This window comes from Pan paniscus, chromosome 11, assembly GCF_029289425.2.
Source record: "Pan paniscus chromosome 11, NHGRI_mPanPan1-v2.0_pri, whole genome shotgun sequence".
Classification (NCBI taxonomy): domain Eukaryota; kingdom Metazoa; phylum Chordata; class Mammalia; order Primates; family Hominidae; genus Pan; species Pan paniscus.
Genome location: NC_073260.2, coordinates 43,069,619 through 43,095,722, shown reverse-complemented (window position 1 = coordinate 43,095,722; position 26,104 = coordinate 43,069,619). Strand labels below are relative to the sequence as shown.

Here is a 26,104-nt window from a genome sequence, read left to right as displayed (position 1 = left end):
TTTGGGAGGCCAAGGTGGGTAGATGAATTGAGGTCAGGAGTTCAAGACCAGCCTGGCCAACATGGTGAAACCCCACTTATACTAAAAATACAAAAAATTAGCTGGACGTAGTGGTGCGTGACTATAATCCCAGTTACTTGGGAGACTAAGGCAGGACAATTGCTTGAACCTAGGAAGCAGAGGTTGCAGTAGCCAAGATCGCACCACTACACTCTAGCCTGGGCAACAAAGTGAGACTCTGTCTCAAAAAAAAAAAAAAAATTAAGTTACCAAAGCAATTTCATCTAAAATAGCATCAAAAAGAATAAAATTCTTAGACACAATTTTAACAAAAGAAGTGTAAGACTTGTGTGCAGAAAACTACAAAACATTGTTAAAAAAATTTTAAAAACCAGGTGCAGTGGTTCATGCCTGTAATCCCAGCACTTTGGGAGGCTGAAGTGGAAGAATTGCTTGAGGCCAAGAGTGAGAGCAGCCTGGGCAACAGAGCAAGACCCCGTCTCTACTTTGAGACAGGGTCTTGCTCTGTTGCCCAGGCTGGAGTGCAGTGGCATCATCTTGGCTCACTGCAACCTCCGCCTCCTGGCTCAAGCGATTCTTGTGCCTCAGCCACCCGAGTAGCTGGGATTTAGGCGTGCACTACCATGCCTGGCTAATTTTTGTATTTTTAGTATAGATGGGGTTTCACCATGTTGAGCAGGCTGGGTCTCAAACTCCTGACCTCAAGTGATCCACCTGCTTTGATCTCCCAAAGTGCTGGGACTACAGACGTAAGCCACCACGCCAAGCCAAAAAATATATATGTTTTTTAAATTCACAGTAGTGAATGTCTGTAGTCTCAGCCACTTGGGAGGCTGAGACAAGAGGATGGCTTGAGCACAGGAGGTCGAGGCTACTGCAGTGAGCTATGATCATGCCACTTGTACTCCAGTCTGGGAAACAGAGTGAGATATTGTCTCTAAGAAAAAAAGAGACGGAGTTTCGCTCGTCGCCCAGGCTGGAGTGCAATGGCGCGATCTTGGCTCACTGCAACTTCCACCTCTTGGATTCAAGCAATTCTCCTGCCTCAGCCTCCCAAGTAGCTGGAATTACAGGTATCCACCACCACACCCAGCTAATTTTTGTATTTTTAGTAGAGATGGGGTTTCACCATGTTGGTCAGGCTGGTCTCAAACTCCTGACCTCAGGTGATCCACCTGCCTCGGCCTCCAAAGTGCTGGGATTACAGACGTGAGCCACTGTGCCTGGCCTTCTAAGAAAATTTTTAAATCAAAAAAAGAAAGTAATGAAGACCTAAATAAACGGAAAGACACTCCATGTTCATGGATCAAAAGACCTTATGTTATTAAAACCTTATGTTATTAAAAATATTCTTCAAATAGATACACAGATTGCTACAGTTTGGATATCTGACCCTTTATGCCTCATGTTAAAATTGCATCCCCATGTTGAAGGTGGAGCCTGGTGGGCAATGTTTCAGCTGTGGGGGCTGATTCCTCATGGATAGATTAATCAACTGGGGCAGGGGGAGTGAGTTCTCACTCTTAATTCCCATGAAGGTTGATTGTTAAAGGAGCCTGACAGCACCCCCTCTCTTGCCATGGGATCTCTGCACACACTGGCTCCCCTTCCCCTTCTGCCAGGAGGGCCTGAGGCCCTCACCAGATGCAGATGCTGGCGCCATGCTTCTTGCACAGCCTGCAGAACTGTGAAGCACACGAACCTTTTTTCTTCATAAATTGCCCAGCCTCAGGTAGTCCTTTACAGCAACACTAACAAACTAAGTCACAGATTCAACACAATCCCTATCAAATCTTAGCTGGCTTTATTTATTCTTTTTTTTTTTTTTTTTGCAGAAATTGACAAGCTAATTTTAAAATTAATAAGGAAATGCAAGAGAATTAAAAAATCAAAACTATCTTGAAAAAGAACAAAGTTGGTGTACTTATACTTTCCAATTTCAAAATTTAATACAAAGTTACAATAATCAAGACTAGCTAGTACTGGTTTAAAGATAGATAGATAGATAGCTGGCTGGGCATGGTGGCTCACTCCAATAATCCCAGCAATTTAGGAGGCTGAGGCAGGCGGATCCCTTGGGCCCAGGAGTTCGAGACCAGCCTGGGCAACATGGTGAAATGCTATCTCTACAAAAAAATTGAAACAATTATTAGCCAGGTGTGCTGGTGCTCACCTGTGGTCCCAGCTACTTGGGAGGATGAGGTGGGAGGATCGCTTGAGCCTGGGAGGTCAAGGCTGCAGTGAATGGTGACTGTGCTACCACACTCCAGCCTGGGTGACAGAGCAAGACCCTGTCTCAAAAAAATAATAATAGAGATAGATAGGCTGGGCGTGGTGGTTCATGCCTGTAATCCCAGCACTTTGGGAGGCCGAGGCAGATGGATCACCTGAGGTCAGGAGTTCGAGACTAGCCTCAACATGGAGAAACCCCGTCTCTACTAAAAATACAACATTAGCTGGGCGTGGTAGTGCATGCCTATAGTCCCAGCTACTCTGGAGGCTGAGGCAGAAGAATTGCTTGAACCTGGGAGGCGGAGGATGCAGTGAGCCGAGATCGTGCCATTGCACTCCAGCCTGGGCAACAAGAGCGAAACTCCATCTCAAAAAATAAAAAATAAATAAAGATGATATACAATCAATAGAATACATTCTTAAAATTATGATCAACTGATTTTCTACCAGGGTTCCAAGACAATACAATGGAAAAAGAACAGTCTTTTCAACAAATGGTGCTGGGACAACTGAACATCCACATGCAAAAAAAATGAATTTGAACTTCTATCTCATACCACATATAAAAAATTAACCCAAGAGCTGGGTACGGTCGCACGTGCCTGCAGTCCCAGGTACTCAAGAGGCTGAGGTGGAGAATCATTTGAGCCCAGGAGTTTGAGGCCACAGTGAGCCATGATTGCACCAGTGAAAGCTACTGCATTTGAGTCTGGGTAACACAGCAACATTGAAAGACCCCATCACTTAAAAGAAAAAAATTTTTAATTAATTGAAATGTATTAAAGACCTGGACATAGGATCTAAAACTATAACATTCTTAGAAGAAAGTATAGAAGTAAATCTTTATGACCCTTCGGTTAGGCAAAGCCTTAGATAAAACATCAAAAGTACAAGCAACAAAAGAAAAACATAGAAAAACTGGAATTCATCAAAATTAAAACTTTTACAGGCTGGGCACAGTGGCTCATTTCTGTAATCCCAACACTTTGGGAGGCTGGAGCAGGCAGATTGCTTGAGCTCGGGAGTTCAAGATCAGCCTGGGCAACATGGTGAGACCTAGTCTCTACAAAAAACATAAAAATAAGCCAGGCGTGGTGGCACACACCTGTAGCCCCAGCTATTCAGGAGACCGAGACAGGAGAATCGCTTGAGCCCAGCAGGGTGAGGCTGCAGTGAGCTGTGATCGCACCACTGCATTCCAGCCTGGAGACCCTGTCTCAAAAAATAATAATAATAATAATATTTTTATAAATGGATAAAATATTATATATAATATATATATATACCTGCAATGGAATATTAATCAGCCTGAAAAAGGAATTAAATTCTGATACCTAATATAACATGGATAAACCTTGAAAATATGATGTAAGAGAATAAGCCAGACAAAAAAGGCAAAAATATTGTACGATTCTATTTCTATGAGATGTCTAGAGTAGGCAAATTTGTAGAGACCTAAATGTAAAATGTAAACTATAAAAATTCTGGAAGATAGCATTTGGGTAACCTTGGTTTGATGATGAGTTTCAAATTCAAAACCAGAAGTATAATCCATGAAAGAAAAAAAATGATTGTGAACTTCATTAAAATTAAAAACTTCTGCTCTGTGAAAGACAGTGTTAAGAAAATAAAAAGATAAGCCACAAACTAGGAAAAAAATATTTGCAAAACACATATTTGATAAAGGACTTGTATCAAGTAAATGAAAAACCATGAATCCATGATAGGAAAACACAACAACAAACAAACAAAAAACAACCCTTCCTGGTCACTATTGAAGGTATCAGGACACTAATTTATTAGTCTGAACATTGATAAAGGAAGCTTTTATCCTGCTTTTCCTATATGAAGTGGTGAAAATTTGTTCTTATCGAAAAAGTTTAGGTTGGGTGTGGTGGCTCATGACTGTAATCCAAGTACTTTGGGAGGCCAAGACAGTTAGATTACTTGAGGTCAGGAGTTCAAGACTAGCCTGGCCAACATGGTGAAACCCTGTCGTTACTAAAAATACAAAAATTAGCTGGGCACGGTGGCAGGTGCAGAATCCCAGCTACTTGGGAGGCAGGAGAATCGCTTGAACCCAAGAGGTGGAGGTTGCAGTGAGCCAAGATCACATCACTACACTCCAGCCTGGGTGACTGCGCAAGACTCCATCTCAAAAAAAAGATAAGATATCAACCCCTTAAAATCATTAACAGTGGCCAGGTGCGGTGGCTCATGCCTGTAATCCCAGCACTTTGAGAGGCTGAGGCGGGCGGATCACGAGGTCAGGAGATGGAGACCATCCTGGCTAACATGGTGAAACCCCGTCCCTACTAAAAATACAAAAAATTAGCCGGGCATAGTGGCAGGCGCCTGTACTCCCAGCTACTGGGGAGGCTGAGGCTGGAGAATGGCTTGAACCTGGGAGGCGGAGCTTGCAGTGAGCCGAGATTGTGCCACTGCACTCTAGCCTGGGCGACAGAGCGAGACTCCGTCTCAAAAAAAAAAAAAAAATCATTAACAGTGAAACTGATCCATTTAATAGCATTCTAAGAAGGATAAGGTATTATGTGCCCCATAATCAAAAGACCCTGAAATGGGCCGGGCACAGTGGCTCACACCTGTAATCCCAGCACTTCGGGAGGCCAAAGCGGATGGATCACCTGAGGTCAGGAGTTCAAGACAAGCCTGGCCAACATGGTGAAACCCTGTCTCTACTAAAAATACAAAACTTAGCCAGGCGTGGTGGCAGGCGCCTATAATCCCAGCTAGTTGGGAGGCTGAGGCAGGAGAATCGCTTGAACTCAGAAGGTGGAGGTTGTAGTGAGTCAAGATAAGGTTGCACTCCAACCTGGGAGACAGAGTGAGACTCTGTCTCAAAAAAAAAAAAAAGACCCTGAAATAAATGCAGATGCAAATTTCAGAAGTTTATAACACACACTTGAAAATGTCTGTCATTATTTTTCCCTGCACCAAACCTGGTCTACACCAAGGCTGAGGAGATGTTCCTGCTCTTATAAAACTGAGATGAAACCAAAAGTCACACAAAATCATATTCACACCAACAATCCTACCTGGATAAATCAGACCTTCTCTACCTTAATGTCTACAGCTCTCAGATTCTATGTTCAGGCTTGAATATAATTTAAAAAAATAAGCTTTTTAACATTCCTAAAATCATTGGCCAATTAAACTCAAAACTCCACCTTACTTTCTTAAATTACTAAATATTATTGTCTTCTATATATGGTACAAGCACTATCAATGGCAAAAATCAATCTTGGTCTTTGTACCACTGGCAGCACAGAGGTGAGGAACTTTCCACCAGCCATTATCCTGTACTCTACCTTAATTTACTTGTGCTTGATAATCCACTTATGTGGTTTCCAACGTAGAGGAGAGGCAGAGGAAACAGCTTCCATTAAAAAAAAAAGAAGAAATATTTGGTTAGAACTCCAATAAGCATTTTCCTTCACATATAAAAATGGTGACAGATACTTCACCAGAGAGGATCTTCAAACAGGCATTAAAAAAATGATTTTGGCGGGGCGTGGTGGCTCACGCCTGTAATCCCAGCACTCTGGGAGGCCAAGGTAGGCGGATCACAAGGTCAGGAGTTCGAGACCAGACTGACCAACACAGCGAAACCCCATTTCTACTAAAAATACAAAAATTAATTGGGCATGGTGGCACACATCTATAGTCCCAGCTACTCGGGAGGCTGAGGCAGGAGAATCACTTGAACCCGGGGGGCAGAGGTTGCAGTGAGCCAAAACTGCACCACTGCACTCCAGCTTGGGCAACAGAGCAAGACTCCATCTCAAAAAAAAAAAAAAAGAAAAGAAAAGAAAAGGTGCGCCTTCTCACTAGTCATCAGGGAAATGCAAACTAAAGCCCATAAGATGTCACGACACACCCATCAGATTAGCAAAATTTATTTATTTATTTTTTGAGACAGAGTTTTGCTCTTATTGCCCAGGCTGGAGTGCAATGGTGTGATCTTGGCTCACTGCAACCTCTACCTCCCAGGTTCAAGCAATTCTCCTGCCTCAGTCTCCCGAGTAGCTGGGATTACAGGCATCCGCCACCATGCCCGGCTAATTTTTTGTATTTTTAGTAGAGATGGGGTTTTGCCATGGTGGCCAGGCTGGTCTCGAACTCCTGGTCTCAGGTGATCTGCCTGCCTCAGCCTCCCAAAGTACTGGGATTACAGGTGTGAGCCACCACACTCAGCCCAGATTAGCCAAATTTAAAATGACTCACATACCAAGAATATGAAGCAACAGGGACTTTCAGGCACGTTTGTCAGAAGGTGAATTGGTATAGCCACCATGAAGAACAGTTCAACGATACATATTAAAGCTGAAGATATGCATGCCCCAGGGGCCAGCAGTTCCACTCTGATAGACACATTCCTCACTCATATGCACTGTTATGAACTGAATCTTGTTTTTCCCCACATTCATATGTTGAAGCCCTAATCCCCAATGTGACTGTATTTGGAGATGAGGTCTTAACCAAGGTAATTCAGGTTACATGAGGGCATAGTGGTACAGCCCTAGCCCAACAAGACTGGTGTCCCTATATGAAGAGAAGAGGCCAGGCACAGTGGCTCACACCTGTAATTCTAACACTTTGGGAGGCCAACACAGGAAGATAGCTTAAGCCCAGGAGTTCAAGACCAGCCCTGGCAACATAGTGAGACCGTCTCTACAAAAATTTTTTAAATTAGCAAGGCATGGTAGCAAATGCTTGTAGTCCCAGCTACTTGGGAGGCTGAGGCAGGAGGATCACTTGGACCCATGAGTTCGAAGCTGCAGTGAGCTGTGGATGTACCACTGTACTCCAGCTTGGGTGACAGAGCTAGACCCTGTCTCAAAATAATTTAAAAAATGAAAACAAAAACAGAAAAAAAAAAAGGAAGTGGAAGAGATACGAGGAGTGCACACACAGAGGAAAGGCCATTGAGGACACAGTGAGAAGGTGGCCGTCTGTAAGCCAGGACGCAAAGCCTCACCAGAAGTCAACCCTGCCAGCACTTTGGTCCTGGACTTCCAGCCTCCAGAACTGTGAGGAGATCCATTTCTGTTGTTGAAGCCACCTGGCCGGGGGTATTTTGTTACGGCAGCCTCAGCTAACACATGTACGCCAGGGTCCAACTAGAAGCATGTTCAGAGTGGTACTTTTTATTTTTCTAGCCCTCAAACTGGAAACATCCAAATTACTATGAACAATAGAACAGATAAGTAAATTGTGGTATATTCATACAATGAAAATAAAAGAATACAGCCACACACAACACAGATGAATTTCACCATCATAATATTAAGTGAAAGAAGCAAGACACCTAAGAACATAGAGTTAGATTCCCTTTATCTCAAGTTTAAAAGCAGGTAAAACGAGACTACAGAATTTAGGGATGTGGCTGGGTGTAGTGACTCAAGCCTGCAATCCCAGCACTTTGGGAGGCCAAGGCGGGCAGATCACCTGAGGTCAGGAGTTCAAGACCAGCCTGACCAACATGGAGAAACCCCATCTCTTCTAAAAATAAAAAATTAGCCGGGCATGGCGGCGCATGCCTGTTATCCCAGCCACTCGGGAGGCTGAGGCAAGAGAATCACTTGAACCCAGGAGGTAGAGTTTGCAGTGAGCTGACATTGCACAATTGCACTCCAGCCTGGGCAACAAGAGCAAAACTCCATCTCAAAAAAAAAAAAAAAAAAAAGAATTTAGGGATGCATCCAGATTTAGAATAATTACAAAGAAAGCAAGAAAATTATTGTTAGAAAAGTTAGGATAGTGGGTAAGGAAGACTTTGTGATCCCATTTCATGACCTAAATAATGGTTTACAAGGGTAATTATTCATTCAACTACACTTTCAAATAGGATGCCTTTTTCTCTATGTATAGATTAGATTTTACCATTTAAAAATTTTTAAAATTATACTATACCACAAAGTAAGAGTAAGTAAGCCCAGTAATATTCTGGTTTTTCTCATGATGATTAGGTTGACAGCTTTCATATACTTCAACCTTGTATTTTTCTCTTTTTCTGGATGTCCCTGTTTTGTTTTTTTTTTTGAGATGGGGTCTCACTCTGTCGCCCAGGCTGGAGTGCAGTGGCGCAATCTTGGCTCACTGCAACCTCTGCCTCCCGGGTTCAATCAATTCTCCTGCCTCAGTCTCCCGAGTAGCTGGGACTACAGGTGTGCGCCACCACGCCCGGCTAATTTTTTTGTATATTCAGTAGAGACGGGGTTTCCCCATGTTGGCCAGGCTGGTCTTGATCTCTTGAACTCGTGATCTGCCTGCCTTGGCCTCCCAAAGTGCTGGGATTACAGGCATGAGCCACCCCACCTGGCTTTTTTTTTTTTTTTTGAGACAACGTCTTACTACGTTCTCCACACTGACCTCCAACTCCTGGCCTCAGACGATCCTCCTGCCTTGATCTCCCCGAGTCACTGGGATTATAGGTGTGAGCCACCACACTGGGCTCCCCTGATTACTGATGCTGTAAGCATGTGCTTCTTTGGTCTGTCTGATAAATAATCCAGTGCTAGATGCTGGCATTTTTCCAAGCACTAGAGAAACAGCAGCAAACCAGCCACATGAGATCCTCACCCTCAGGGAACTGACAGTCTGATTTAAACCTAAATGCTGTCATAATCCATAAATACCACCTGTTGTATGGGACTGGTCTAAGAATTAAATGCCTGCCCTAATGTCTGGAACCCAGCAACTGTTCAACAAACGTTAGTTCCATTCCACAGTCCACGAAGGAATGGCAGATTTTATGTTTCTAGTTCCAGGACGGAAAAAACTGCGTATTTCTATGTATATCAAATTGCATTCTTCATTCCACTCACAGCTTTTGTCAGTCCAGGATAAAAATGAAAACTGAAAACAGAAATCAGTAAACTAGAGCTCAAATCCAGCCCAGCTCTTGTTTATGTAAATAAAGTTTTATTGGAACACATGGACATCAACCCATTTAAATGTCATCAAGGGCTACTTTCATGGTACAGTGGCAGAGGTGAATAATTACAAGAGATGGTCTGACCCTTTACCAAAAAAGTTTGCCAATGCCTAATTTAGAGTTCTCTCACTTCCCAAGACACACAGTATTCATTTATTTGATGTCAGTTGTTAAGCACATACTTTTACTACTACTTACTGCATTACATAAATGGACAACTAAATGATATACAGTCTTTATTAAAGTTTCTTGGCCAGGCACAGTGGCTCACACCTGTAATCTGAGCACTTTGGGAGGCTAAGGTGGCTGGATCACTTGCGGTCAGGAGTTCGAGACCAGCCTCACCAACATGGTGAAACCCCATCTCTACTAAAAATACAAAAACAAAACAAAACAAAAAAAATTAGCTGGGAATGGTGGCAGGCACCTGTAATCCCAGCTACTAGGGAGGCTGAGGCACAAGAATCACTTGAACCCAGGAGGCGGAGATTGCAGTGAGCCAAGATCACACCATTGCACTCCAGCCTGGGCGACAGAGCGACAGTCCATCTCAAACAAAAAAAGAAGTTTCTATCCAGTGCAGGCAGGAAGTACAGTGTGTATAGAAATTGACCTGTACTCTAAAATCAATGTGTATTTTCACATCTTCTATCAGTCATACATACTTTTCATTACTTACCTTTACAGGAATTTTCTTATCAAAATCAGGGAAGTGAATGATTTTGTTTAGCTTGGACACATATAGTATCATTATGGTGGCTGCCATCTGAAGAAAAGGGGAGAGAGAAACTTCAGCAAAATATCTGCAAAGATTGCTTGAGGTACAATGACATCATCAAAAGAAAACACATTCATCAAAAAGAAATATAGCAAAAAATTCATTTTCTAGGTTCCAGAAAAAAATAACTATTTCTTAGAATATTAACATTGTTTTCCTTGCCACAGTACAGATTCCATCAGAACTCCAGGCAAAAAACGTAACGTCGGGCAGGGCACGGTGGCTCACAGCTATAATCACAGCACTTTGGGAGGCCAAGATGGGTGGATTACTTGAGGTCAGGAGCTCAAGACCAGCCAGGCCAACATGGTGAAATCCTGTCTTTACTAAAAAACAAAAATTAGCTGGGCATGGTGGCAGACGCAGAATCCCAGCTACTCAGGAGGCTGAGGCAGGAGAATCGCTTGAACCTGAGAGGCCAAGGTTGCAGTGAGCCAAGATCACACCACTGCCCTCCAGAGTGAGACACCACTGTCTCAAAAAAAAAAAGGTAATATCGGCTGGGTGCCGTGGCTCATGCCTGTAATCCCAGCATTTTGGGAAGCTGAGGTGGGAAGATCACTTGAGCCTAGGAGCTCCAGACCAGCCTAAGCAACATGGTGAAAACCCATCTCTACAAAAAAATACAAAAAATTAGCCAGTCTTGGTGATCTGTGGTCCCAGCTATTCGGGATACCGAGGTAGGAGGACCACCTGAGCCCGGAAAGTCAAGGCTGCAGTGAGCTATGATCATGCCACTGCACTCCAGCTTGGGAGACAGAGCAAGACTCTATCTCAAAAAAAAAAAAAAAAAGTGTAATATCCAATAGACACACACACACATTATCTCACGGGGCTCTAGGAATGAACTGTGGCAGAGGGAGAAAGGGAATGGTCTCCCTGACAGTGACAAATGTGCAAAAGTGATCACAGCCAGTGAGGTGACACATTGATCCTAGACCATATTTCCCTTATACTAAACATATGGCATCCTCCCCCATAAAGGCACGGGAACATTCTTTTAAAAGAAACTCCACACCTAAGCACATTTTTTAAAAAGTCCATTATTTCCATAAAACAGAAGACCAACAAAGAGGAAAAAAAGTTCTTTAAACTTTACTTTTAAAGATTTACTTTTCAATCTAGCTGGTATAGCAAAAATGTCTCCTTCAAATCCTCTTAATCTGGAGTACCCTAGGTATATTGGAAATACTCCATATCATTATTATGAAATAAAAATTTAATGTCATCTTTCATGCAAGTTTTAGAACTTACTCAATTCTCTCCATTTTAGGATGTGAAAATTTAAGACTCCTTCAACACGATTATAATCCTATACCTTGCTCCTAAGTTTACAAACTTAAAACTTATAATATATTTATGTAATTAAGCCCATCCTGAATTATAACTGTACTTTGTACTTATGCCTCACATTATAATTCTTAAAGAAATACAATAACATTGGCCAGGCGCAGTGGCTCACGCCCATAATCCCAACACTTTGGAGGCCAAGGTGGGCAGATCGCTTGAGCCCAGAAGTTCAAGACCAGCCTGGGCATCATGGCGAAACCCTATCTCTACAAAAAATACAAAAATTAGCCAGTGTGGTGGTGCATGCCTGTAGTCCCAGCTACTTGAAAGGCTGAGGCAGGAGGATCACTTGAGCCCAGGAGGTGAAGGGTACAGTGAACCAAGATCACACCACTGTACTCCAGAATGGGCAAGAGAGCCAGACACTGGAAAAAAAAAAAAAAAGGAAGGAAGGAAGGAAGAAAATAAAAATAAAATAAAATAAATATACTAACACTTAAATGTAATTCAGACTTTTAAAATTAGATCTAACTGGCCTCTTCCCTCAACAAATTGCAAATCAGAAAGGCTTTACCTTTGAGTATAAGCCACTGGGTTAAAGAGTAATGAATTTATTTCACTTAGAGACTACAAAGGACACCTTATCACTGATTTTTTTTTTTTTTTTTTGAGACGGAGTCTTGCTTGTCACCCAGGCTAGAGAGCAGTGGTGCAATCTCGGCTCACTGCAACCTCTGCCTCCCAGTGAATGTTCAAGCAATTTCTAGCTAATTTTTGTATTTTTAGTAGAGACTGAGTTTCACCATGTTGTCCAGGCTGGTCTCAAACTACTGACTTGAAGTGATCCACCCACCTCGGCCTCCCAAAGTGCTAGGATTATAGGCATGAGCCACCGTGCTCGGCCTGATCTTTTTTTTTTTTAACGCGCTTTTTCCTAATATTTTTACATTGAAATATAAAGATAATTTTTTTACTGTAAGAAAATTCTTGTTATAATTGTTTCTCCCTAAAATGATGTTGCAAAGAGGTATTTATTAGCAAGACATTTAATCAGAATGATGTTTATTTGGCCAGGCACAGTGGCTCATGCCTGTAATCCCAGCACTTTGGGAGGCCGAGGTGGGTGGATCACGAGGTCAGGAGCTGGAGACCAACCTGGCCAACATGGTGAAACCCTGTCTCTATTAAAGATACAAAAAATTAGCTGGGCATGGTGGCACGCACCTGTAATCCCAGGTACTCGGGAGGCTGGGGCATAAGAATCACTTGAACCCAGGAGGCAGAGGCTGCAGTGAGCCAAGATCACACCACTGCATTCCAGCCTGGGTGACAGGCTGAGACTCAGTCACAAAAAAAAAAAAAAAAAAAAAAGAATAATGTTTACTCACATAAACGACAGGCTTTTCCAGATTCACAATTAAAAATTTAGTTAACAGGTACTATTTTCATAATGTTAAGCTTTTCCCTCTATGAATTAAATCAAAATCAAAACAAACAAACAAAAAACATTGGTATCTGTTACTATTTATTTATCTGGAAATCACCAGTATACAACCACAAGAATAAACAAGCCACAAATTAACATAAATGGGAAATTTCAGAAACTGCCAAATGGGCGTAGTTTGAAAGCTTACCCAAGCTCATCCTTGTACTTGTAATCCCAGCACTTTGGGAGGCCAAGGTGGGTGCGGATCGCCTGAGGTCAGGAGTTCGAGACCAGCCTAGCTAACATGGCGAAACCCCATCTCTACTAAAAATACAAAAATAGCTGGCCATGGTGGCAGGTGCCTGTAATCCTAGCTACTTGGGAGGCTGAGCTGGAAGAATTTCTTGAACCTGGGAGGCACAGGTGGCAGTGAGTCGACATTGTGCCATCACACTCCAGTCTGGGCGACAAGAACAAAACTCCGTCTCAAAAAAAAAAAAAATTCAAACTCTCTCTTGAAAACCTTCTGATGCTAATAATAAGGGCAGCATGGTGGGTCCCGCCCCATCTCTCAACCCTTTTCCTGTCAGGCACAATGGCTTAAACTAAGTATCAAGCTGACACTTTGAGTGGGACAAGTATTCTCTCTCCCACCCAGTCCTCAGCCAACTCATGTGTTACCCTCCAGGCCTTGGAGGCTTTGAGTCTTGCAGCCCCCTGCTTTAGAGTAATTAAATTCAGTTAAGGAACTTAAAATAAGAAGCTGTTTTTCCCATAAATACAATTGTTCCTAAATTGTAGACTGAAATAAAATAAGTGTCAATATGTCCTGTTGTCTCACCAGGAGTACCATGACCCTCTGGTCCTCTGCCAGCTGAATAAATTTGCAAACCACAGCTTTAAACAAAAGGACTTAAAATGTCATTACGAACACTGATGACAAAATAAGAGGTTAATTCTATTTTTTTCACTCACCTGTCCAATTCCAAGGAAAATTGGTGACGGGAAACTACAAAGAACACAGAACAACAAATCAGTTGAGCAAATATAAAACTCTGAAGATAGTACGTAATAAATAATGACAAGTTATTAAACAATCTGAGAAAATGAAAATTTATCAAATTGTTCACTTTTCATTTAATTCTTTTTTTTTTTTTCTTTTTAAGACAGTGTCTTGCTCTGTTGCCCAGGCTGGAATGCAGTGGTGTAAACATGGCTCACTGGAGTCTCAACCTTCTGGGCTCAGAAGATGCTCCCACCTCAGCTTCCTGCCACCCAGGCTGGAGTGCAGTGGTGTGATGGCTCAAGCCATCTTTCCACCTTCGCCTCCCTAGTAGCTGGGAGGCTACTAGGCTACTAGCTGGGGCATGCCACCACACCCAACTAAACATTATATACACACACATGTATATATATGTGTATATTATATATATATTATACTCTCTCTCTCTCTACATATATATATATATATACACACACACACATACATACACACACACACACACACACACACGGAGATGGAGTCTCACTCTATCACCCAGGCTGGAGTGCAGTGGCACGATCTCAGCTCACTGCAACCTCCGCCTCCCAGGTTCAAGCGATTCTCCTGCCTCAGCCTCCCGAGTAGCTGGGACTATAGGCGCGCACCACCATGCCCAGTTAATTTTTGTATTTTTAGTAGAAACGGAGTTTCATCATGTTGGCCAGGCTGGTCTCAAACTCTTGACCTCAAATGATCTGCCCGCCTCGGCCTCCCAAAGTGCTAGGATTATAGGCGGGAGCCACTGTGCCCAGCTAAACCTGATATATTTTTAATTTGCTTCAAAATACTCTGGGGGGAGATGGTGGAGTGAGTGGGAGATGGACACAAATGCAGCAAGGTTGTGGACACTGGGTAATGAATCGCTACATAGCGATTCATTATACTAGTTTTAAAAGATAATAACCCAGGAACAAATCTAATCAAAGATTTGCAAGAAAGGCATCTGTATAAAAAATTATATATCAATATTCTCAAAATTAAAGATCTAAATAAAGGTCATGGGTTGGAAACTTGCTATTGTAGTGAGGTCCATTATCCCCGAACTTATTTATAGAATCAGTGCAATCTCAGCAGAAATATCAGCAGATATTTTGTGGAAACTGGCAATCTGATCCTAAAGCTGAATGAAAAGAAAGGCAAAGGGCACAAACATATCACCCAAGACAATCCTGAAGATAAACAAAGTCAGAGGAATGACTCTAATGGATGTCAGGATTCATGTTCAAATTACAATAAATGAGATTGTGTGGTATTTGCACAAAGATAATCCAATGGGACAATGGAAAAGAACAGAGGTCAAGACAGGGACACGCATATATGGATGCCTGATTTATGACATAGATGATGCTGCAGAGCAGTGGAGAAAAGACGATCTTTCAGCAAACGGCACTGGGTGATTTGGATGCAGACTTCTGACCCCTACCTCACATCATATTTTAACAAGGCAGGACCGCACCTGCACTGGCTCAACCCTTCACTGGCTCCAGTTATTTCTCAGGCTACTCACAAAGCTGGAATACCCCACAAAACTCAGCCCTCAATCTGTATGTCAGAAGGGAAACACACCTGTCTCAGACAGTCTAAGAAGAGAATAAAGAATAAACCTAACTTATCAGAGAAAACAGAATGAATGGCTGGACAGTACCACCATGCAAATAAAATTAACTCTACCAAGTGCTGGGTCATGCCACCCATACCCTCTTCCACACAGAAGCAACCATTCCCCAGCTGGGTCCTCTGCTGCAGAAAGCTGCCTGATAATAGCATGTCCACTCCCTGAGCATGGCCTGCATTTTAACTGTTGGTCTCTGCAGGGGTATAACAGCTACACCCCTGCCCCAATTCAGGACAGCTCTGCAGAGCCAGTACAACTCAAGAGCCCCTGGGATGAGGCCTTTGCTGTGACTGCCTCAGAGCCCAACTTCTCCCTCTGCCTAATTCTGCCTCCTGGCATCACTTCCTAACATATTTCCTACGCCTCTGAGAATACAACCTGTAACATGAAGCAAAATCACAAGGCAACAATATAAACAAACAGTAAAACAACAACAAAAAGAATCACCCGGCTAGGAGTGGTGGCTCATGCCTATAATCTCAGCACTTTGGGAGGCCAAGGTGAGCAGATCACCTGAGGTCAGGAGTTCGAGACCAGCCTGGCCAACATGGTGAAACCCCCGTCTCTGCTAAAAATACAAAAATTAGCCGGGCGTGGTGGTGGGCGCCTGTAGTCCCAACTACTCGGGAGGCTGAGGCATGAGAATCACCTGAACCCAGGAGGCAGAGGCTGCAGTGAGCCGAGATCGTGCCACTGCACTCCAGCCTGGGTGACAGAGCAAGACTCTGTCTCCAAAAAATAAAAAAAATAAATTTTAAAAAATAGTAAAATAACAACAAAAAGGCTCACAGAAGATAAGTCAAAGAGCCCAGCCTAGAAGAAAATTTAATGCATGGAAGAGAAGGAAGTCTTGCTAATTGCTTCAGGCCATAGAATACCTCAGAAAGAATAAAACCAATAAAACAAAAGCTCAAAATTGAGTTGATATGACAGTCAAAGGAGATTAAAAGAAAGCATGCAGACCTAAGGAAACCAGCTAAGACCAAACAACCTAACTGCCACATAAGGAAATAACTTTAGAAACACCCAGGAGCTACATGGCGACTGCTGAAAATGGAATGACCAACACCTGAGGTGATCATAGTGCATGCAGAGGAAAACAACTCTAAAAGATAAATTGATCTGGAAGACAGAAAACCACCACTATACAGGGCTAGTTAGTAGGCCTGGAATTTAGAAGACTATATTCCATAACTTTATATTGAATTCCATTCTATAATTTAAGTTAAACCACCAGAGTTATTAAACTACTCAATAGGCCAGATGCAGTGGCTCATGCCTGTAATCCCAGCACTTTGGGAGGCCAAGGCGGGTGGATCACCTGAGGTCAGGAGTTCGAAACCAGCCTGGCCAACATGGTGAAACCCCATCTCTACTAAAAAATACAAAAATTAGCCAGGCGTGGTGGCACGCACTGGTAATCCCAGCTACTTGGGAGCCTGATACAGGAGAATCACTTGAATTGTACCTGGGAGGCAGAGGTTGCAGTGAGCTGAGATCACGCCACTGCACTCTAGCCTGGGTGACAGAGCAAGACTCTGTCTCAAAAAAAAAAAAAAAAAAATTTAAACACTGGGTCTAAAAGAAACTCAATAACTTTAGCTTTTCAATATTTTTCATTGATCTTAGACCTCTTATATTTAGAGGGATCTTTTAAGACTTTTAAGACATATTAATCCTTGTAGTAAAGAAATATATATCTTTGAAAGTCAATAATTCTTTCAGTTGAACTTCTACTTCTCTTTTCTCCATTCAGTTCAGTTAAAACTAAATTTCATACATGCATGCTATGGCAATACCCATCTAAATAACTCTTCAAGTGCAGCCAGCATGACCCGAGCTGTGGCCACTCCTGATACGGTGTGAGACGACGTTCCCAGGGTAGCTATCAAGTATTCTTGCCAAAAATGTTTAAACCAAATGAAATAAAGTCTTTAGATCTAACTTTCAGTTAGAAAATGAGAAAGATAAGTTAATTGAGACTTCAAAAGATGAACTGAACAATCCAAAATATGGGACATTTTACAAAACAACTGGTCCAGGCTTTTCAAAAAGTCAATATTACGGGGAGGGAGTGGGATAGGGAACTTTTCTACATTAAAAGAAACTAAAAAGACAAAACTGTATGTATTGCATGAGCCTTGATTGGATCATAAAACCATAAAAAACATCTTTGGGACAACTGGGATTGTGGGGAGAAAAGAAGAAAAGAAACTTTTTATCTAAGGAATTATCAGGCCCAGAGAGGCCCTGGAATGTAACAGCATTCATATTGCTCCTCTCTGAGCTAAATAATTAAATAATTACTTTTTTTTTTTTTTTTGAGAAGGAATCTCACTCTGTTGCCCAGGCTGGAGTGCAGTGGCATGATCTCAGCTCACTGCAACCTTCGCCTCCCAGGGTCAAGCATTCTCCTGCTTCAGCCTCCGGAGTAGCTGGGATTACAGCCGCGCACCACCACGCCTGCCTAATTTTTTGTATTTTTAGTAGAAACGGGGTTTCACCATGTTAGCCAGGCTGGTCTCGAACTCCTGACCTCAGGTGATCCGCCCACCTCCGCCTCCCAAAGTGCTGGGATTACAGGCACGAGCAACCACGCCCGGGTTTTTTGTTTTTTTGTTTTTTTGTTTTTTGTTTTTTTTTTGAGACAGAGTTTCGCTCTTGCCCAGGTTGGAGTACAATAGCACGATCTCGGCTCACTGCAACCTCTGCCTCCTGGGTTCAAGCAATTCTCCTGCCTCAGCCTTCCGAATATCTGGGATTACAGGCACCCACCACCACGCCTGGCTAATTTTTGTATATTTAGTAGAGATGGGGTTTCACCATGTTGACCAAGCTGGTCTTGAACTTCTGACCTCAGGTGATCCACCCGCCTTGGCCTGCCAAGTGCTGAAATTACAGGCATGAGCCATCACCCCCGGCCCAATAATTACCTCTTAAAGCCACTTGCTATGTGGAGCTAGAACGATACCAAGTAGCCATAAAATGCCATACACCCAGTTCAACAATGTGTAGCCAATCACTAACCAATATTATTTCTGTAAACAATGAGAATTCCTGACAAACCACTTTTGTAATCACCCCCTCCCCTGATATGTCCTTTTTTTCTTTAAAAACTTGAGCCTCTCGGCCGGGAGTGGTAGTTTACACCTGTAATTCCAGCACTTTGGGAGGCCAAATCAGGCGGATCACGAGGTCAGGAGTTCGAGACCAGCCTGGCCAACATGGCAAAACCCCATCTCTACTGAAAATACAAAAATTAGCCGGGTGTGGTGGCGGGTGCCTATAATCCCAGCTACTCGGGAGGCTGAGGCAGGAGAATTGCTTGAACCCGGTAGGCGGAGGTTGCAGTGAGCAGAGATCACGCCATTGCACTTCAGCCTGGCCGACAAGAGCAAGACTCTCTCTCAAAAAAAAAAAAAAACAATTTGAGCCTCTCTTTTGTTCTCCTGAGCAGTCCCCAAGGAAACCCAGAAGTGTTTCAAGTGTCCCAGGCTGCAATCTTCAACCTCAGCCCAAATAAGCTCTCTACGTTAATTTTCCCTCAGCTTCTTCGCTTTAGGGGGACCGGATGATTATAGATTTGGTAGTAGATTATTTTAGGAAGTTGTTGTTAAGTTTGTTAAAAGTCAAATGATACAATGTAGGAGAATATCCTAAGATCTCAGCAGAGGCAAGCTGAAGTATTTCAGAGTGCAGTGCTGTGATGCTTGCAACTTACTTTCAAAGGCTGGAGGGGAATCCCAGTACTGTGTGTGCCCTGTTCACTCCTCCTTTGCTTTCCCGTTTTCAGTATGCTTGAAACTTTTCAAAATAAAAAGTTTGGGAGAGGAGGAATCTAAGTAATCCTCATAAAATTAAATAATTAAATCAAAGGCCCCATTTCCAACTCCTTTTTGGATTAAAGAAAATAATTTATAAATGAATAGCTTCTATAATATGAATCCATCTTTATAAAAAGTAATTCATTGGCCGGGTGTGGTGGCTCACGCACAGCCTGTAATCCCAGCACTTTGGGAGGCCGAGGCAGGCGGATCACGAGGTCAAGAGATAGAGACTATCCTGGCCAACATGGTGAAACCCCGTCTCTACTAAAAATACAAAATTTAGCTGGGCATAGTGGCTTGCGCCTGTAGTCCCAGCTACTTGGGAGGCTGAGGCAGGAGAATCGCTTGAACCTGGGAGGCAGAGGTTGCAGTGAGTCGAAATCGTGCCACTGCACTCCAGCCTGGCGACAAAGCGAGACTCCGTCTCAAAAAAAAAAAAAAAAAAAGTAGGCCAGGCGCAGTGGCTCACCCCTGTAATCCCAGCACTTTGGGAGGACGAGGCGGGTGGATCACAAGGTCAGGAGATCGAGACCATCCTAGCTAGGACGGTGAAACCCCATCTCTACTAAAAAAATTAAAAAAAATTAGCCGAGCGGGGTGGCAGGCGCCTGTAGTCCCAGCTACTCAGGAGGCTGAGGCAGGAGAATGGCGTGAACCCGGAAGGCAGAGCTTACAGTGAGCCAAGATCACGCCACTGCACTCCAGCCTGCGCAAAAGAGCAAGAGCGACACTCCGCCTCAAAAAAAAAAAAAAAAAAAAAATTCATTTATGTTTCTATGTCTCCAACTATTTATCTATATCCATCCATCCAAAAAGATGTCTGAAATTGTTGCCTCATGTTCATTAAATTTTTTTAAAATTTTACCCTAATATTTCTATTTTGTTTGAATTCTTTTTTTTTTTTTTTGAGATTGAATCTCACTCTGTTGCCCAGGCTGGAGTGCAGTGGCTCAATCTCAGCTCACTGCAACCTCTGCCTCCCGGGTTCAAGCCATTCTCCTGCCTCAGCCTCCCAAGTAGCTGGGATTACAAGTGCCCACCACCATGCCCGGCTAATTTTTGTATTTTTAGTAGCGATAGGGTTTCACCATGGTGGCCAGGCTGGTCTCGAACTCCTGACCTCAGGTGATCCGCCCACCTGAATTCTTTATAATAATCACAGCAGAATAACTTTTCTTAAAAAAGGTACTGACAGCCGGGTGCAGTGGGTCACGCCTGTAATCCTAGCACTTTGGGAGGCCAAGGCGGGTGGATCACCTGATGTCAGGAGTTCGAAACCAGACTGGCCAACATGATGAAACCCCGTCTCTACTAAAAATACAAAAATTAGCTGGGCATGGTGGCTCATGCCTGTAATCCCAACTACTCAAGAAGCTGAGGCAAGAGAATCACTTGAACCCAGGAGATGGAGGTTGCTGTGAGCCAAGATCATGCCATTGCACTCCAGCCTAGGAAACAAAAGCAAAGCTCCATCTCAAAAAAAAAAAAAAGGTATTGATTCTAGGTAGTGGGAATTATTATTGTCTTCTTTGCTCATTTCTGTATCCCCAATGTTTTAACTGAGTTCTTGTAGATGTGAACATGAGGAAGTGAAGATCATGTGGGCAGAACTCCTTCAAGAGTCTTCTGATTCTGGCTGGGTGTGGTGGTTCACGCCTGTCTTCGCAGCACTTTGAGAGGCCAAGGCAGGTGGATCACTTGAGGTCAGGAGTTTGTGACCAGCCTGGCCAACACGGCAAAACCCCGTCTCTACTAAAAATAAAAAAATTAGCCGGGGAGTCAGGCGCAGTGGCTCACTCCTGTAATCCCAGCACTTTGGGAGGCCGAGGCAGGTGGATCACTTGAGGTCAGGAGTTCAAAACCAGCCTGGCCAATATGGTGAAACCCCATCTCTACTAAAAATACAAAAACTGGCCGGGCACAGTGGCTCATGCCTGTAATCCTAGCACTTTGGGAGGCTGAGGCAGGCGAATCACGAGGTCAAGAGTTCAAGACCAGCCTGACCAACATGGTGAAACCCCTTCTCTACTAAAAATACAAAAAAATAGCTGGGCATAGTGGTAGGCGCCTGTAATCCCAGCTACTCGGGAGGCTGAGGCAGAAGAATTGCTTGAACCCGGGAGGTGGAGGTTGCAGTGAGCCTAGATGGAGCCACTGCATTCCAGCCCAGGTGACAGAGTGAGACTCTGTCTCAAAAAAAAAAATAAAATAAAATAAAATACAAAAACTGGCTGGGCGCAGTGGCTCATGCCTGTAATCTCAGCACTTTGGGAGGCCAAGGAGGGTGGATCACGAGGTCAGGAGTTCGAGACCAGCCTGGCCAATATGGTGAAACCCCGTCTCTACTAAAAAAATATATAAAAATTAGCCAGGCATGGTGGCGGGTGCCTGTAATCCCAGCTACTTGGGAGGCTGAGGCAGAAGAACTGCTTGAACACGGGAGGTGGAGATTGCAGTGAGCCGAGATCGTGCCATTGCACTCCAGCCTGGGCAACAGAGAGAGACTCTGACTCTAAATAAATAAATAAATAAGCCAGGAGGGTTGGTGGGCGCCCATAATCCCGGCTACTCAGGAGGCTGGGGCAGGAGGATTGCCTGGACCCAGGAGGGAGAGGTTGCAGTGAGCCGAGATCACACCACTGCACTCCTGAGTAGCTGGGATTACCAGGCCTGGCTAATTTTTGTATTTTTAGTAGCGACGGGGTTTCACCATGTTGGCTGACCAGGATGGTCTCGAACTCCTGACCTCAAGTGATCCACCCACCTCGGCCTCCCAAAGTGCTAGGATTATAGGTGTGAGCCACTGCGCCCGGCCATGGGGTCAACAATTTAAAAGTAAACCAGCCAGCCAGATGTGGTTTTCGGCTCACAACACTCAGAGCTGCTCAAGTGCTGAAAGAAGCAAGCAGAAGACAAGTGCATGCCGAAGTGAGAAGAAAGGAGTCTCACGTGTCCCTCCTAGAGTGGCTCTCAGCGGACCAAGCAGAGAAACAACGCCAGGAGGCACAGTCACAGCAGCGAGAAGGGACTGAGGAGGAGGCCTGGGGAAGCCAAGTGTGGACAGCCTGCAGGGGAGATCTCGGAGAGGTGCAGTTACTCGTGTTACCGCTGATCATCCGAAACGGGCCACTCTTGTCATACCAAACTAAAACAGTAACCAGGTAGGAAAAGCATTCAGGGTACAAAATGTGGCTCCAAGAATATAATTCTCTGCAAGCCCAACTGCTGGAACTGCTTGTTGTAACCTGAAACCAGTTTTATCTCTAGCTTCTGAGACCACTTGCTGCAACTCCAGGACTAATTTTGTCCACACCTTTGCTCACCAGTCATTGTTTGCCAGCTCCCCAAACCCTGACAGTGCCAATAAACTTTCTCCCAGCACAGTATGTAACATTTCTTCTTTTTCAGCAAAACCTTGAACCTTCTCTTTGTTCTTCAGACATTCCAAAGATCACCCAGATTGTATGTATGACTCACATGGCAATTCTTTCTTCCCAAATAAAACATTAAATTTACAGCCTTGTCTCCACATTGTTATTTTGACTTTGACACTTGTAAGGAGAGGATCCTGGCAGCAGTCATGGGAAGCAAGGTTCAGGAGAGTTTGCTGGAGACCAGAGTAGACTGTGACACTTCAGTGTGTGGGCCCTGAAGCCACAGGAAGGGTGACCTGAGCTAGGTGGAGAGGAAGGCTAAGACTTAGATAATCAGTCACCAGAAGCTCAGGCAGCATTCCACAGGGGACAGAAAGGATGGCACATCCAGAGTCTCAACAGAGCATGAGCAGCTGGGAGCTAGGAGGACCCAATCCCATCTCCTGGCCTAGGCCTGGTGGGTGAGGCAAAGATCCAGCTCCATCAAGGGGGGTGAAGGAAGCAACATCTTCGGGACAGAGTCAGGTTTTCATTAAAGTAAGAGCACAGTAGGAGTTGCTTTTGGTTTGGGATACAGAATTCCAGTTCCCACCACTGAGGATTCCAATTCAGTACCTTTTATTAAAAAAACCTCTCCAAGTGATTAAGACTACTGGGCAGGTTTGGAAATTACTGTGTCTAAACCAGGCACGATGGCTTATGCCTGTAATCCCAGCACTTTAGGAGGCCAAGCCAGGTGGACCACTTGAGCCTAAGAGTTCGAGACCAGCCTGAGCAACATACTGAGACTCCATCTCTAAAAAAAAAAAAACAGCTGGGCACAATGGTGTGCACCTGCAGTCCCAGCTACTCAGGAGGCTGACTTTGGAGGATTGTCTGAGCCAGCAGAGGTTCCAGTGAGCCGAGATTGCACCACTGCACTCCAGCCTGGGTGACAGAGTAAGACCCTGTCTCAAAAAACAAAACAAAACAAACAAACAAAAAAAACCTCAAAGCCTTTGGATGCATACTAAACATATATAGCAAATAGTGAGCAAATAGTTGTTGAAATGAATACAGTAAAGTTAGATATTTTTATTAAGCATCATTAGCAAATTCTTCCATGTCACAGACTAGGAGTACAATATTATATAATGTTAAAGCAGAAAAGACCAGCTTGGTGTGGTGGCTCACGCTAGTAATCTCAGCACTTTGGGAGGCTGAGGCAGGAGGATCACTTGACTCAGTCATTTGAGATCAACCTGGGCAGTAGAGCAAAACCTCATCTCTACAAAAATTAAAAATTAAAAAAAAATTTAATTCAAAAATGATCCAGGAGTGGTGGTGCACACCTGTAGTCTCAGCTACTCAGGAGGCTGAGGTGAGAGGATCACCTGAGCCCAGGAGGTAGAGGCTGCTGTGAGACTTGATCATGCCACCGCACTCCAGCCTGGGCAACAGAACAAGACCCAGTCTCAAAAGAAAGAAGAGAAAAAACTGCACAACTCCAGAACAACTGTACAACCCTTATGAACTTGATCCCAAAGGACCAAGAGTATAACCAAGCCAGGCGCGGGGGCTCACACCTGTAATCCCAGCCCTTCAAGGGCCCAAGGCGGATGGATTGCTTGATCCCAGGAGTTCGAGACCAGCCCGGGCAACATGGCAAGAACCCCTCTCTACAGAAAAAAAAAAAAAAATGCAAAAATTAGCCGGGTGTGGTGGTACACTCCTATAGTCTCAGCTACTCAGGAGGCTGAGGTGGGAAGATCACTTGAGCCCAGGAGGTAGAGGCTGAAGTGAGCTGTGATGGTGCCACTGCACTTCAGCCTGGGTGACAGAGTGAGACCCTGTCTCAAAAAAAAAAAAAATAAGACATAACCAACTGGCCACAAACTCTGAAATGCCCTTATTTTCCCCTCTCGCCCCAATAGGTTCTCACAGTTCACAGCCTTCAAAGGCCTCTCTGTCCAACCAGGTAAATCTGGCATTACAATGAATTATAAAACTAACAAATCACTAAGATCACCCATTCATTTGGTACCCTGACCAGAAACAATCTGCCCAAAATGAAAGAGGAAAAAGCATCCCCTGAGCTACATTCCCATGACCCTGCGAATTAGGTAACTACCAAAAGGTCCTTTCTTCTATCCTACAACACAACATTCTATCCTCAGACAGCTAATGCTTGGATCCGATTTCTATGGTTTATTGTTGTAACCACATCAACCCACTCCTCCTCCCCTCAATAATGTGAGCTTAAAGCATTTTGAGAGGAAAGAATGAACAATGTTATGTGAACAGGGTTCTCCAACTGTATATTACATTACAGAAATGTGGAATGTTTATTTAAAAGGATTATGAGGGTTTTGGCCTTCCTATGGCAAGAACTCCGTTTTCTCCTTCAATCATGAAACTCAATAATTTAAAGATAGAAAGGCTAGAGCCTTTTTTTTTTTTTTTTTTTTTTTTTTTGAGACAGAGTCTCACTCTGTCACCCAGGCTGGAGTGCAATGGCGTGGTCTCAGCTCACCACAACCTCCGCCTCCCAGGTTCAAGCGATTCTCTGCCTCAGCCTCCCGAGTAACTGGTATTGCAGGCGCCTGCCACCACGCCCAGCTAATATTTGTATTTTTAGTAGAGATGGGGTTTCACCATGTTGGTCAGGCTGGTCTCAAACTCCTGACCTCAGGTGATCCGCCCACCTCAGCCTCCCAAAGTGCTGGGAGTATAGGCGTGAGCCACCCCGCCCGGCCCTTAGAGCCTTTCTTAGGAGGTGTCTTATATCATAAGTCTTCCTGGTTAAACACTGCCCTTCATCTTCAAAGCACTGACCATGGTTTGCTGGTGCCTGCTTCCAATAAGAGGACTTGGGTTTTGGAGGTGTTGACTGCCATGGTCAGTCAGCACCCTGCTCACTCAAGTGCACAAAATGAAGACTTATCTTCAACCATCATTGACATAATGACTGGCCACTCCCAAACAAGCCCATCAATAGCATTTTCATTTTCTGGTATTTTTTTTTTTTTTTGAGACTGAGTCTCGCTCTATCGCCCAGGCTGGAGTGCAGTGGTGTGATCTCAGCTCACTGCAACCACTGCCTCCTGGGTTCAAGTGATTCTCCTGACTCAGCCTCCCAAGTAGCTGGGATTATAGGCGTGCACCACCATGCCCAGCTAGTTTTTTTTTTTTTTTTTTTTTGTATTTTTAGTAGAGACAGGGTTTCACCATGCTGGCCAGGCTGGTCTCGAAATCCTGACCTCATGATCTGCCCACCTCAGGCTCCCGAAGTGCTGGGATTACAGGTGTGAGCCACCGCGCCCGGCCTTTTTTTTCATCCTAAGTGTTTAAGTTTTCTTTTTCCTTCATTAGCTTCCATGTCAAATGCTCCAGGTTTAGGTACAGTATGTCCATGTTCATTTCCTTGAGGCAGGGCTGTGTTTCCCATGGACACCAGGCAGCAGGCTGCAACACACTGGAGAGACCTTGCCAAGAATACTGACGGCCACAGGATCACCAAAAAATATCCCAAATCCATACCTTCCTTTTACCTCCGCTGCTA

General features: G+C 43.9%; 1 protein-coding gene across 6 annotated transcripts in view; it reads right to left on the bottom strand.

The window, feature by feature from the left end:
* The window catches only part of SLC35D2 (solute carrier family 35 member D2), a 63,169-nt gene that overhangs the window by 33,805 nt on the left and 3,260 nt on the right, over positions 1-26,104 (bottom strand). For all 6 annotated transcript variants that reach the window (XM_063594305.1, XM_034967806.3, XM_055117849.2 and 3 more), the window contains exons 2-4: positions 13,681-13,714; positions 9,891-9,977; positions 5,583-5,650 (exon numbers count right to left, since the gene is read on the bottom strand). In XM_063594305.1, the coding sequence (XP_063450375.1) occupies positions 5,583-5,650; positions 9,891-9,977; positions 13,681-13,714 (189 nt within the window). The remainder of the gene's footprint in view (positions 1-5,582; positions 5,651-9,890; positions 9,978-13,680; positions 13,715-26,104) is intronic.